Below are 15,309 nucleotides of genomic sequence, written 5' to 3' on the forward strand. Positions count from 1 at the left end.
TAAGGACTATTTGTAACCATAAAACGTCAATTCTGTTCTAAAAAACCCAGTGCATAACCCCACCACTGCCCTGCCTTCCTCTTCTGCATAAATGCTCTTTTGTATATAGGCACTTTCAGGAAATTGCCCTCCTCCTCCCCCACTTGCTCCCTACTGTCCTACTGGGGCTCGTACCCCCTCCCGATCAACAGGACGGAATAATTGTATTTTTGTTGGAGCACTTCCAGCTCCTCCACACGTTCCACTTGAGAAGCAGTAAATGAAACCCTGTAGCTTTGGCACACTCTTCTCAGATTTAAAACACACACATACACACACACACACACACACACGCACGCTCGCTCATGTGGACAAGGAAGTGAACAACATCAAGCTTATTCCCAAAATAACCTTTCACTTCTCCCCCGTGCAAGTTCCTCTTTTGCTGAAAAATACAAAGCTTCCAAACTGAAAAATCTTCCTCTTTCGATATTCTACTACCAGTGTTCTGAAACACTGTTTCTTCCACTTATCAGTATTCCACATGTGGGTGCATTACCATTGCTGAGACAGACTGTAATCCTCAAGTGCCAACACCTCGGTCATTTCGTAACCAGCAAAACTGTCAGAACTTCAGATGATCCTACCAATGTATTTTCCCCTTCCCTTTGAATACCTGAGAGCTAAAGCGAGCAGAAACGCTCCTCCATGCTCACAAAAGCACCGCTGGTGATGCAATCGTGCACGTTCCCTCTCCTGTGAAAATAGTTAGAAACCATACCTTCCTTGGGGTCATCAGCCTCCAAACTCATGGTGTCAGCGACAGGCACTGGGGACCAGATTACAGCTGATGTGCCCACTGAGAAGCAGCGGCAAGTCAACTTCTCAAAAAAAAGAAAAAAAGAAAAGAAAAAGAAAAAGGGAAAGAAGACGAGAGGGTTGGGATTTTAAGGGGAAAAGTCTATGAATTCAGCAAATCACAACTAAGCTACTTGAAAAGGATCCCTCCCCTTTCTCAGCTGCACCGCAGCGACTGTCTGGAAAACCAGCACCTCCACAGAAACCCTCATTTCACTCGCCAGCAGTCGCCTTTTATGCATGTTATTCTCCCCAGTCTGTAGGAAGGGTGGAGTTTCACTTGTTGCAGCTTGCCAACGTGGTATGAGAAAGCAAGCAGGGGAGACCAAAAAAAGCCCTGAGCATGGAGCAGTGTCTGATGATCAGATTGGGGCTCTCTTAACTTGTAGAAAAATCTAATGTAAAGAAACTACTTTTTAAGACTAAATTGTGCATTTCAACACTAGTTACTATCTGGAATTACTTCTGTAGCCTCCATAATTACACTGACTAACACAGTATGACTAAATACATGCTTAAAGGATGAGAAGCAGCAGCTTTCTTTCAGGGTTGTTTAAGCTAAATAGTTATATTTTCTTTCACTCATGCTCAGTGCATGGTGCTATGTACCCTGAAAAGAGGCAATTCACCTTTCCTTCTTGGAAAAAATACCTGATTTCTCTGTGCAGATCTCCCTGCATCCCAGAAATGTTTAACTATTATACTATATTGTTTTAGAAGACAGCAAAAGAACTGTGCTCTTTGCAGCCACCCCCCACCTCAGCATGTATCATACACGCCTTCGCAGTAAAATCAGGGGAAATTACTTGGAAGTCTATTTTTCCACTGGCACAGCCTCCAGTAAAATCACTGTCAAAAGGAACCATCTTTTCCTACTTACTCATATATTTTCAGCACAGTGAACAGGACAAAACCTCTGTGAAAACGTGACTGCTCACACAAGAAGAGAAGTATGATCTCACAGAAGTCCTGACAGTGCTGCCAGCACCAATATGCCACCAAATTCCCACCTAAGTCCCCCTCCCAGGGTTAAATGCGTGTGCCTGAAGGGTTGTCAGGGTCTTTGTGGAAATAACACTATTACCAGCAAACTTCTTACTGGAGTCAAGTGTAAATAAGTGTATTTCAGGATGAAGTCAGAAACAGCAAAGCTGTCAGCTAGACAAAATTAGGGCATGCAGGAAAAAAAAAATTATCTTTACTGTAACATTCAGCTGTATTAATTAAATTTTAGGGGACAGCTGTAAGTAGCTAGAATGGTCTCATAAGTAAAAGGTATGAAGTCAGAAAGGGTGGTGTGAATTCTTCAGCCATGGCAAAGTTGCTTTGGGGTGTGGGGTAAATAATACCTCAGAATGTGAGCAACTTTTCTCCTATTTTGAGTGAGTTTATTTATGATAGGGACTGTCCTTTGCCATGTACTTTTCCCATGCCTAAGAAAGACAGACATTTTAGCTGAATGCTCTTGGTGACACTAGCAACTTTTTTTTTGCAATAGACACAACAACATGGGTCAATTAAGGACATTCCTTGAGAAACTGTCTTCTACAGACTTCATCATCTCCTGCAGTGTGGCAAAGCACAGCAGCTGCATACTTCTAAACGGAGAAAATTAAAGTGTGTATTACCCTACATCTTATCACAGAATTAAAATTACAACACTAAACAAGCATGTAGTGATGGGACAAGGGGTAATGGTTTTAAGCGGGAAAAGGGTAGATTTAGGTTTCACATTAGGAAAAAATTGTTTCCTGTGAAAGTGAAGAAACACTGGACAGGCTGTCCAGGATTGAATGGTCCCTCCTTGGAAGTGTTCAAGGTCAGGCTGGATGGGGTTTTCATCAGCCTGGTCTAATCAGAGGTGTTCCTGCCCATGTAGGGAGGCTGGAAATAGGTGATCCTTAAGGTGCCTTCCAACCCAAACTATTCTATGATTTTCATACTAAAAAGAACTTAAAACATAAAAAAAATATAAAAATTAAACATTACTGGTTTGGGGTAAGTACCGTTCAGTAGATGGAAGCTACTGAACAGTCAAGAAGCACCACACAGGAAAGAGGAGTAACAGGAAGAAAAACAGTGTTATTTAAGATGAACTATGATAGTTTTGGGGGTCCTTTAGTCAAAGGGAGTGTTGGTAGAGGGATAAACCACCCAGAATACAAACCAGTATCAAGAGCCCTGCGTGAAGAGATTTACACACAAGATGACTGACTTCGGTTATTTAGATGGCAGACAGACACAGAGATAATCCCAGAATTACAGAATCATAAAATGGCCTGGATGGAAAGAACATTAACGATCATCAAGTTACAACCACGTGCATAGGAAGGGACACCTCCCACTACACCAGGTTACTCAAAGCCCCATCCAACCTGGCCTTGAACTCTTCCAAGGAGTAGGTAAATGCGCTTCCAATGCGCTTGTAGGTAAATAGCAGCAAATTCTGCAAATTAAGATTTCTCAAGGTGTTCAGAAACTTCAGACCTCTCTGGTCTAATAACAAAAATCTGATTACTTTGCTTTGTTTCCTCCCTACAGAGCCAAGATCACATCTACTCACTCAGCCCTGTTCCTCCTGCACGAAGGGGCTCAGTTCAGACTCCAGAATGGTAATAAAGTAAAAGTGTTGCACCAGGTTGTCCCATGGAAGGAAAGGACTGGCTTTCACAGTAATACCAGAAAAAAAGGTTTTCAACCATCTGTTTTCATGGAGTAACACAAAGATACCATACTTCAGTGTATAACCTGGGTATTATTTAGACTTTCCCATTTAGCAGCTATGCAGTAATTAAGGAAAGCTTACAGTATCTCTCTTCTGTAGCCCCAACAAATTGTGCCTATTACTCATACAAGAGGTTTGGGTTGAAATATTTTCAACTTTGGACACTCTTCCATGTGTGTGTATTACAGGTACCTAATCCAAGTTTTCACACAGATCAAGAGCAATATTGTATGCTGTCCTGAAGCACTCATCTATTATTTCTTCATATATATAATTTACAAAATATAATGAGAAATTATGTGATACATCCATTATTGTCAATGCATTTCACCAGTTCTCAATTATTTCAACTTTTCTCCAACTACTGTTTTGAAAGGGAAAGAGATCAAGGTTGTTTTGTTTTGCTCCAAAATATCCAAAGCAGAAATAAATGCAGCAGGTCATGTCTGCACACTTTTTGGGAACATTCAAAGACATTGCCTTATCAGAAAAGCAGCAAGACATTTATACAGTACCTCAGAAAAACAGTACAAGACAAAAAAAGAGAGGACAAATTGTTAAATTCAAAAGCATGGAAGCCACATTTTATTAAGAAATAAAGCATAGCTGCCTCTTCTGCAAGTGGTATCTTGTTAGCTTGTAGATTTTACCAGAAAGATCTTTTTATAGAAGTTATTGATTGACTACACAGCTAAAGATAACACAGAAGTGTGCTCACAACTTGCTCCATTGGTCCTTTTCTGCATTTCTTCTAGTACTACTATGACCTTTTTTCTGGTAGGCAGACTACAAAAACTTTCTAGATGCACAATTTTTTTTATTTCTTCTTTATGAATTGAGAGTGGTGGATGAGCTTTTTGTCATCCCTACAGAGCACTGAAATCTTGCATTACAAAGAAAGGCACTCTGGACTTCTAGGGTGCAGAAATACACCTGGCAGGCACCCACCCAGGTGTCAAACAGAGCAGCCCTGACCTGCTGCCTGTTCTTTCTGCTGCTGCCACACACAGATGTCATGTGTGTGCCAAGGTGCACAGAGACATCATGTGTGCACGGGGGTGCACAGGGAGAGAAAAGGTGTCGGGGGGGGGGCATAGGAAAAAGGTAAAAATTCTTCTTGCATTCTAAGTTGTGCTGCTTTCAGTTATCCACTTTAACAGTTAGACAGAGATTCAAATTAGCAAACCAAGAAACTGTTTTAAGCTATTTCCTAACCCAGAAGTAGAGCAACTCCATCTGTAGTTAAGTTACTCCTGTTATTGCAAAAGAGAGTGCAACATACAGTGCGTATACTGTGAGCACACCAAAACCAAATTCCAGCACTCATGCAATTTTTTTTAATTTGGGGTTTAATTTTAAATTACAGTAAAGAGAAGACTTGATTAGCTGTGTGATTTTCATAGCACTGTTTATAAAATCCTGTAACTAAAATAGATACAAAAGCCCATCTGTTGTTGCTGTATCCAGACTTCACTCCTTATTTCTATTTATTATCTTCTAACATAAACACATATATCAGTATAATCTAGATAGCACTAAACTTCTGATCGATGTCAGAAATACATTTTCAGCACACACAATTAAGTGTTTTCATACAACAACACAGCTATAATATCTCAGTTATCTGTGGTGAAGAATTCTCAAGCAATTTATCTCAGCATGCAAAAAACTCATAACAGGTATGGTTTTCACCGTGGGAAAATTCAGTCCACTGAAAGCTATAGAGATAAAATAAACTCAAATATTACCAGATTGATACATAAGCCAGATCTAAAAAATATGGGTAAACCTTGTTTTGGCCTGATTGTCACTGCTTGGTATCCTTTACCACTTAATTGTCTTTCCCCTTTGCACAACAGACTTCAGACCCAGTCAGATGACGCTTGCAGTAACTGTTGAAGCACTCACAATACTTCCACCTACTGGACAGACCCACAAACATACTCAGGTCCATGTTTCCATCACGTGGTTAATGAATTATAGGAAGTCCACCCCGAAGGGCACAGGAAACTCTTCAACAGCTTCTGCACCATACTTGGCATCCAGCACTTCATCCTCTTCTCCCTCCTCCCCTGTGCTGCCCTTGCCTATTTCTATATACCTGTGCAGTAGCCAATCTCCACCCGAGAGTGGTTTATTGAGGTCTTTCCATTCTTTAATTTCCAAATTTAATTTCTTTAATTTGATTTTCCAAGAGCAATATATGGCTAATCAAGTGCCAAATGAACCCAAAATGCACTGTTGGTGTGGTCTTAAGTCAAAGAGACACTTAGGACTTCACCACAGAGTAAACTGTACAGACATATGTCTACAGACCTCTTTTCTGATAATGAACTGGAAGAATAACCTGCGGTATAGGGTGACAAAGGATTCACAATGATCTCACCAAATTAGGGATAGGAAGAAGCTGTATATATGGGACAGATACTGGTTTCTACATGGATGCACTAGAACTTGCTCCTCACCTCAGCTCTCCCCATTCAGACCAGACAGGGTAGGATGATACATGCACAAAAGACTTCATGAAGATGGACCTGCTGAATACTGAACATAACTGCTGTGAAATCTGCAAGCCCTGTTAGTCTCATCTGTACAATCTACACTGCCCATCTATACAATACCCACAATCATGCCTGTTTTTTCACCACTGGCAGCCTGAGATAATAGTGCTCTTGGAGTGTATGATTAACCAGGTACTTCAAGTATGGCAGTGATGCCAACAGAAAAGAAAACTTAATACTGCCTTAAAACGAAAGGGGTTTGTTCATATACTAGCAGTGTACATATGGGAAAACACGTGTCTCAGTTTGCAAGGTCCCAAAAGAATGATCCAAGTGCTTTTCTAATGCATAATAATCAAACTGTGCCCTTTTTCTTTTAGATGCCAAAGCTATTAATCATGCAAACAGTCAAAACATCACTTGCATATAAAATGAAATATGATCTAGATAAAATCTTAAATCAAACAAAACAAGCAAACAAAAAAATCCAAGCTATGAGAATGATCTTTTAGTTCAAATGTAATTAAGAGATTAAAAGAAGGATTTAAACGGCTAGTAAACCTAAGCAGAGTCTGCTCTATAAAAATTCAGTTCAGGGATCATTTACATTCACAAGCCAGATGTACCTAATTATATGGCGCTCATTCAAAAAAACACATTGATTTCTGTATGTTCCAAACTGGTTTGAAATCGGTTTACTATCTGCCTAAAACTTAGACTGAAGCCATATTAAGAGTCCGGAAAAGCACTTGCAAGAACAGGATTCCTTTTGGGAAAATATTAACTAAGACTATGCTGAACAAGTCAGTTCCTCGTACCAGAAGCAAAGAGCAGGCAGAAAAGTTGAACAGCTGCATGTGTTACCCACTTAAACACTTCATATTGCAGCTCATACAAAAAGATTGAAATTGTGTTTTATTGGTACGTGCTGGAGGTCAGGTTTTTAGGTACCTGTAAATCACTTTTCTGGCTTCAAAGTCAGTAGCAGCCTTTTCTCTCCACAAGACAGGCATGATTGTTTTGCACGCAGGCAGTGGACAGACAAAGAGATAGTGGGTAGTTTAGAGAAAAAGTGGATGAAAGAGAAGTCAGGACTGGAGAAGGTCTTCCCTATTTCAGGAATTCACATAGGCAAAGGGAGTCTCTTTGTCCTGCAATCATCTTGTGAAGAAGAAGTCACACTGATTCAGGTCCTAGGTCCCCAGCAATGTACAGACAGGGTGAAAGAGCCACGGGGGAAGTCAGCCTGGGAAAGATGAGTCCCAGATTTTATCTAATCACTGGAAATCCTGGTGGCCTCTTGCCTGATGTCTAACAGTGATATGAGGTCTGATGACAAGAAGTTACGAACATCACTAGTACATAGAATTAAAATGCTCATTATAACCAAAGAATGCCATGGATAAAGATTGCAGGCACAACCTTCACTAAGCCTGCAAAATATCCCTTTTAAATTTAAGAACTAAAATGGCAAAGTATGGCTTACCTAAAATTAGACAATATTAGTTATGTCTGTGAGCACTGTAAGCCTGTGTTTATCTGGGTAGATCCTCCATAATCTGGTCTTCCCAGGTATTAGTCAGTTTTTATTTTTTCTGCATGTCAATTAAAACCTTACTAGACACTTTTTTAAAATGCTGTTGATTTATAGTAACAAAAATCTAATAAGGCAAATTAGAATATTCTAGTTTAATGAGTGTTGGGTAGAGACACTTGACTATCATGTTTTTCAGAAGTTTGAGAAAATAAACCAAATACTAAATCTAAGTTTTTTACTTCCAGGCTGCCTTGAAGCATTTCATCCTAAATGTACATATAAATGCAGGCACATTCCCCATGGGAAAGCATGAAGCAGGAAACAATGCAATATAAGCACATAAGGTTTTGCCCAACATCTTTATCCATATTTTAAGAGAACATAGCATTATCAACTTTTTCATCTCTGTAAGTGAAACTGGAAAAAATAAATCTCCATTCTTTATCAAATACCAGACTTGACGTGCTCGCCTTAACTGTGAAACTAGAAGAATCGTACTAAATACATTAACTGAAAGCACTACTACATCATCTATTCAGCAGAAAGCTCCTTTGCTCACTTGGCTATACAGCTGTTCCACTCAAAGTGGATTTTTATATCCAAACAGGCTTACTTGTATCTCAGAGCAGTTGACTGCAGGTAGAAAACAGCAGCAAGTCTAGCTGAAGAACAGAAGAGCAGAGGTGAAATGTATCATTATGAGGCCAGGCTACAAATATATTTGACTCAAAACTGCAACACCTTACCAAAACAAACCATTCCAACACCTATGTAACACAACTTATTTTCAACATCAGGAAAAAGCCAGCAGAAGCTTACCTAAGAGCAAACACTGAATGTGTTTGGGCAACATAATACTAAAGCTATCATGTTTCCCCATTTCCTGAGAGTTTGGTTTCACAATCCTGTGTGGTTTTGACTCCACAGTTTATACTGTAAATGTAGACTGACCTTCAAGCTCCAAGAGAAAGAAAGGAAAAATTTCACTGCAAAAATCAAAGGCATGACAAAACACACAAGCATAGCCATTCCATCAGTATTTACAGGATCTTGATCCCACTGACTGTAAGGTAGAAATGGAAACTCCTATAATGGGTTTCTAGTATTTATTCCAGTTCTAATCAGAAACAGGTGAAATACTAACACTTTCCAGTGAATGGGTAGTGAAATAATGAAAAGGAAAAAAAACCTCACTTCATGAAAATATGCAAGTATCTGACACAAATAAAGAAATATGTTTCAATATAATGTTTGAATAGAAACACTGTCCACATTTTTTTTAAAATTGCTAATCAAAACTGGTATATTGTGATAATTGTTTTCTGATGAGCAGTGGTGCTTTGGCTTAGAGTCATGAACAGGATAAATTTTTGTATTTCTCAGTAAGATTTCTTCTTCTGGTTGAGTATGAAAGTATATTCAGCATGAAATGTTGCATTTTTAAGTGACAGTGTATGTCTTCTGCATCACTCCAGATTACCCATCTTTCTGTGGAGCCTCCACTGCTGATGCACAGATGCATACATACACAGATTACCTGTGGGGTGCCTACTGAGTACCTATTTTTCCAGATCCTTTGAAATACAGTATTTACAAATATTTACCTTTCAAAAAGTGTTACACATTGATGCCACCTCCTTCCTTTAAATACAGCTTAAAAATTCTTTGCAGAATTATAGATGTACATGGGCCATTCTGTACAACGAAAACCAGAAACCACTCATAGCTAATGTTTGTGCAACAGAAATCTGGAAGAAAGGAATGTATTTGATGATCACAGAGATTTATGCTCATCTTAACCTGATCTCCAACTCCAAGCTATCTATGGCTTTTCATCAAATGATTTCTAAATGAAATCAGAACTGAACCAAGCTTGAGATTCTCAACTTAGACAAGACTAAGACTTGAAATAAGAAACTTTTTATCATCTTGAAGCTATTCCCAACCTCATTTTATAAATTAAAAAAACCAAAACAAACCCCACAACTGATACTTGGCCTGTATTAGCAGGTTCCATGCATTGGAAGAGGTTGTTTCAGAGGTAAAATCTCCAGTATACAAGTTTTGGGGTGACACAGGCACTGCCTTTCCTTTTGAAGCAGGGTGCCTCTCTACAGAGAGGAACTGGGGCCTCATTTGATGCCAACGTCTCCTAGTGATGTTCAGGCAAACCCTTCCCTAAACCAGTGGCTTTGAATCCTACATTAGTTGGCCAGCTCCCTCCAGAGGTCCTGACATCCAACCTAGAGCTGTGGGCTAAAATCCCTCAGTGAGTAAGACAGAAGTTTTTTCCTCCTCAAATCTCCTATGGAATACTTCCAGGTATAAATCAACAGATTCCCATTTTCATACAGTACTGGTTTCATAGGGTAAAAACTACTGTAACTACAAATACGTACTCTAAAATTGCCAGTGCTGTTAAGTTAATAATTCACAGGTATTTTATACTAAAACTCAAGCTAGACATAAATGTTATTTTGACTAAGTAAGACAAACAAAACCCTATCTTCTGTATCTGAGCAGAACTGCCAACCCCCAACAAATACATAGTATGTCTCTGCATTAAATCAGAGACCAGCTATTGATCAAAATGTCTGATATGCCTCCATCAAAAACAAAGTTAGCAATATTATGGAAGACAAAGGTAGAAACAGGTAGAAACAAAAACCACCAACATGTTGCTGTGCCTGTGAAGGCACCTGCGAGGCTCTTGTTTAACTGTACTTGTGATGCCTGATGTTCCTTAAAAATCAAATATGTATTTCTATTTTTACATGCAATTTAGTGACTACAGAATTTGGGGGATCAGATGCATTAGAGAAATTAACAAATTAATTTTAGGCCAAATGCCTGTATTAAGTGTTTAAACTCAGTGAATGTACACAGCATTTTCTCACAATCCTGTGCTATCATTCTGGTCTGTATAAACCTTGATTCATTACAAAATGACATAGCAATATTAAACAATTGCCTGCTTTGTTATATTTCAGAAATAATCCTGGCATGCACATTTCATCCTATACTATACTATAGTGCTTTCCAAATCCCACTCTGCTATATGCCAGTCTTGAAAGGCTCCCTTGCAAAAGAAATTAATGCATGATTAAGGTGCTCTGTGAAACACTATCCCTGATCTAAAAAATATACTAAGGAACCCAACTGACCCTCGGCAGGAAGACACAGGTTATCATTTGCATTTAAACACTCAATTAAATTTAAACACTGCTTTTCAAATTGTCAAATGTGCCTCATGGGAAAACCATGAGAAACCCACACATCCATATGGCTGGAACAGACCAGATGACAAAAGTGGGAGCATTTGGGAAGGGAAGCACTTCCAGGATTCCTGAGCTTTTTTGAAGAAAAGGAAGAAATGCCCATCAGAAACATGCACTTCAGACTGAGCATGAAGGAAGGCATCCAGTTCCAGTGCTGGGAATTAATGGAGTGAAAAAACGTAAAAGTCAACTGTTTTAAAAGTAAAAAGAAAGGTAAGCCTTAGGCATTCTTAATTCAAAACATGTTATCCTTAAACTTTGCCCTGAGCATCTCACTAGCAGCAAGGATTTTTAAGTAAACTGAGTTATGTAAGATAACCTCTCAAAAGTCAATGACTTACAAAGGGGAAAGACCTCCTACTTCTGTTCATGCCCATATATTGCAGTTGTCAACTGTCAACACTAAAGCATGACAGCTGTTGATTCAGAGGGAAAATTCTAGACAGCCCTCTGTACCACATGGAGCTGCTGTGCAGAGGTATACAGGAATGCTCTGTCCTAACCACTTCCGTGTCATCAGAATCTGGATGGACAGCTCTCCAGAAATCTTGTCTAGCCTTGTGACATTCAGAAAGAACTAAAAATTCTGAGAAAGACAGCTATCTTGAGGGACTGCTGATGCCTTTGATCAATTTATGTGGAATATAGCATGAAATACTATGTCAGGAATACTATTGCATCACACATACCCCTATAGTTTAGGTGGAATGTCATACACATAAGAAGTGATGTTCATGATCACACCAGCGCTGGTGAAATTGAAAATTTACAGGCTGGGTTAAAATGCAGAATGAGAGGAAGAATAAAAACACATCACTTCTGGCTGGTGTTCAGAGACGTGATAGTGAGATACAGTTGGGCGCAAAGGCAGGAAACAGTCTCTAATAGCAACAGACTGTTTCCTTTTCTGAATATATAGATGAGTACACATGGTCCTAATATTAAAAAACAGCGGCAGAGTTTGCTTTCTGTTTTCTGTTTTACTACAGAGGCAGTAGCTTGACAAAGTTGAAACTCTTTCAGATTCTTTCAGAGACAGCAGAAACTGAGGAGAAACTCCTCCTAGTAAAGCTTTAAATCCTTGCTGTTGTGACTCCAACATCTCTTGCAGGAAAAATTCAAAGCAAGATGAACTTCTGGAAAAGTAATGCAGCCAGCTTACCTCTTTGAGAAAATGCAGTTACTTTAAGCATTAAAGTCCAGTAAATTTAAACTGCTATGCTGACAGAAACAATTTCAATTTACGGTGCTAATCTGTACAGTAGCTTGGAAATACAAGTTTTACCACAAGCATAAAGATACATACAGATTTTGCCAAAAATGCAGAATAAAGCTGTCAGTTATTTTTCATAGTCAACAGCAATTAGAGAAACCAGTTCAAGACAGATAAAGAAGTCATCACTGGGTTAAGGAGTAAAACCATGTGAAACTCATTTTCCAGGAATTTTATATATGTAGAGTATGGTGATATTCATTGCTTCTGACACTTGACAGCAGCCTACACCAACCCCCATATCAGATACCAGGCAAAAACCTCAGAGCTTTTATCAAATTCCACAGACATGTTACCATATATTTCAACACCTTTGGGCCAGTCCCCAGGATCTTTCATGACAGCAGCAGGTGCTGGAAGAGTATGCCAGCCTTGGCTGAGGAGTCAGAGAGGATGCTATTTGAAATAGCACTCTACTGCAGCAGTAAGGGTAAGGAAGTATGGTTACCTCCTCTCTTGTGTCTGTATAACCTCAGGATAAAGCATCTTGAGGTTCTATGAATACAAATAAACTTTAAAATTATTTATTTATAAAATTATTTTTAAACAGAGTGAGGCAGACATACTTCAATAACAATAATACAGAAATTATAACTCTGAATGATTTGTTCACTGAAAATTTCACTATGGAAACATGACTGTTTCTAGAGATTACAGGGTTTTTATGCTGATGTTCAAATGGCCAACTTAAAATCCTTTTTTCACTTAAAAGAAAATCCTTTTTCATGAAGGAGGTGAAAGATAAAGGCCTGATTAAATTCTAAGATGAGTTGTGGTAAAATAATGTACCAGAGTTTGTTCTACTCTTACTGTAACAGTCATCAAAATCACAGAATTGTTAAAGCTGGAAGGGATCTGCTGAAATCACCCAGTTCAAGCCCACGGCTAAAGCAGGTTGTCCCAGATCACATCCAGTTGAGCTCTGAACAGTTCTGCAACCCTCCAGGGCATGCCATGCCACTGCCAGACCACCTCACAGTACAAAAGTGTGTTCCTGTGTTCCTGTGATGCCTTATACATTTCAATTTGCACCCAGGGCCTATTGTCCTGTCATGGTTTGAGGGAGCACAGGTTAATTTTATGATATTTATACGAGGGCCTAAAGAGAGGATGTTTAGGATGTCAAAGGATCCAGGGGGCAGAGCAGAGAGGGGTCAGTGTTCCCTCCCATTTCCAGCCAAATCCTCAAAAAGCCAGGAGGGAGGGAAGTCTCCACCCTTTCTGCTCCTTTCTTCCTTGCTGCTTTGCTGCACTTGTAGGTCATAGAGAGATGATCCTTCTCTTTGTTATCAGCTCACCACATGCTCAGCAGGACCTGAATCCAGCCGGAGCTGGGAAGAACCTTTGGCAATGGACTGGCAGCCACTTTTATCAGCAATCATCGGAACTAAGATTTGTATATATTTGTGTATTTGTTCCTTATCCCATGTGTTACAGTCCCTTCCCTTTTCTACTAAATCTGTTCTAGTTTTAACTTCCAGCTTCAAAGTTTCTCTTCCTTATTGCCCTTCTATCTTCCCGTGGAAAGGAATAACAAAGAACAGTTTAGTTCTCTAGGCTTTGGTTTGCCCTATTTAACTGGGACATCCTGTCACTGGCACTCTGGAGAAGAATCCAAGTTCCTCTTCTTCATTGTTAATATTTTTCTAAGGCTTCTCTTCCAGCTCTATTTCCCCACATCTTCCCTCTCACAGACACAAGTGGCATTTGCTTTCTTTCAGTCTCTAGGATCCACTTTCAATTGCCTTAAAGAAGTTAGATGAAAGTGGCCTTACAATGGCATCAGCCAGCGCTCTCAGCACACACAGGAGCCAGACCCCATCAACTTTTGTACATTCAGTTTAAGTCCTCCCTAACGCTAAGTCTGGGCCAAAGGTAGTGTATCTCAGCCTTTTCTTTGTCACCAGTTCCCCTGCTCCATCTTTGCTGCCTTTAAGAGAGCTGGAGAATCTTCTCATAAGGCAAAATTTCATTATCTTCTTTTTTTTCATCTTATGTTATGTATCAGTCAGCATCTGTCTGTCACTGGAGAAAAATACTGCCAGAAGGCAGGCTTTCCTTTGTACAGTTTCCTTGCCCTAAGTTTAAATCTCAGAATATGTTTGTCTCTTCATTATGAAAAACACACATTGCCTACAGTACTAGAAACCTTCCAGTTTGTGCACTGTTTCAAACTTGACAGTCTGCCTGGGTAAGAAAAAGCTGACTTCCAGTGAGGCATATGCATTAGCAGGTTTTACCACTGGGAACTTACACTTTTTTTAAAACTCAGCTAAAAAATTTGCCTGCTTGAAGTAGTCACTTGTGAATATAAAGACTAGCTGCATTAGACCAGACAGAAGGTCTCTTTGTCTCAGAACTCTTCATTCAGCAGTGGCCAAAAGCAGGAAGAGCACAAGAAATCTCTGGTGATACTGTTGCCAGCCACCCTCCTGAAATTCCACAGCTCAAGGATGTTTGTAAATAATCAACAATGGTTTGTAAATAATCACATACAATACCTAAGAACTAGAGAAAGCACTGGAGTTAATAGCTAAAAATATAAACAAGAAGTATGAGGAACACCTCTTGAGAGTAGGAGTTGACAAATACGTAGCTTGGGAAATACATTTCCTAATTCATTAGGTTAAAGCTTTTAGCTTGTGTAACTAATATGTAAATAACAGAAGGAAGCATTAAATCATGTTTTCATGCTTTTGAATTAAAAATGCTTCATTTATTATTTGCTGAATCCATTCCCAGTATTAACCTATCTATATTTCTTTAATATTACTCCTCTTTGGAATTAGGCAGACCTGCCAATTAGAGTACTAGACAAAACCTAGTGTTTAACAACCAGCTCTTCATAATTTGTTTTCATTTAAGGTAATTAAGGGTCCTAAAAAAAGAAGTTACCAGTTTGTATTGTAAAAGTAAAGGTAAAATTATAACAAAATTTATATTACCTTGTAAAGCATTCAAAAGATCTACTATGGTCATATTTGCTTTTTTGCTTTAAAAAGAAAACTGGTCCAGACGCTTTAATGAGGTTATATATGAATCATAGAATCATAGAATTGGCTGGGTTGGAAGGGACCTCAGAGATCATCAAGTCCAACCCTTTTACCGCCATTGCGGTTGCTAGACTATGGCACTGAGTGCCACATCCAGTCTCTTTT

The 15,309-nt window shown here is 39.2% G+C and overlaps 1 protein-coding gene across 5 annotated transcripts in view; it reads right to left on the reverse strand.

The window, feature by feature from the left end:
- The window catches only part of TNFAIP8 (TNF alpha induced protein 8), a 59,426-nt gene that overhangs the window by 21,819 nt on the left and 22,298 nt on the right, over window positions 1–15,309 (reverse strand). Inside the window, exon 1 of one of the 5 annotated variants that reach the window (XM_008495836.2) lies at window positions 761–930. The exons of the other annotated variants lie outside the window; for them this stretch is intronic. Within the exon in view, the coding sequence (XP_008494058.1) occupies window positions 761–791 (31 nt within the window). The 5' untranslated portion in view covers window positions 792–930. Of the gene's footprint in view, window positions 1–760; window positions 931–15,309 lie in introns of those variants that run through there. 5 annotated transcript variants of the gene reach the window in all.

Source organism: Calypte anna, chromosome Z, assembly GCF_003957555.1.
Source record: "Calypte anna isolate BGI_N300 chromosome Z, bCalAnn1_v1.p, whole genome shotgun sequence".
NCBI lineage: Eukaryota > Metazoa > Chordata > Aves > Apodiformes > Trochilidae > Calypte > Calypte anna.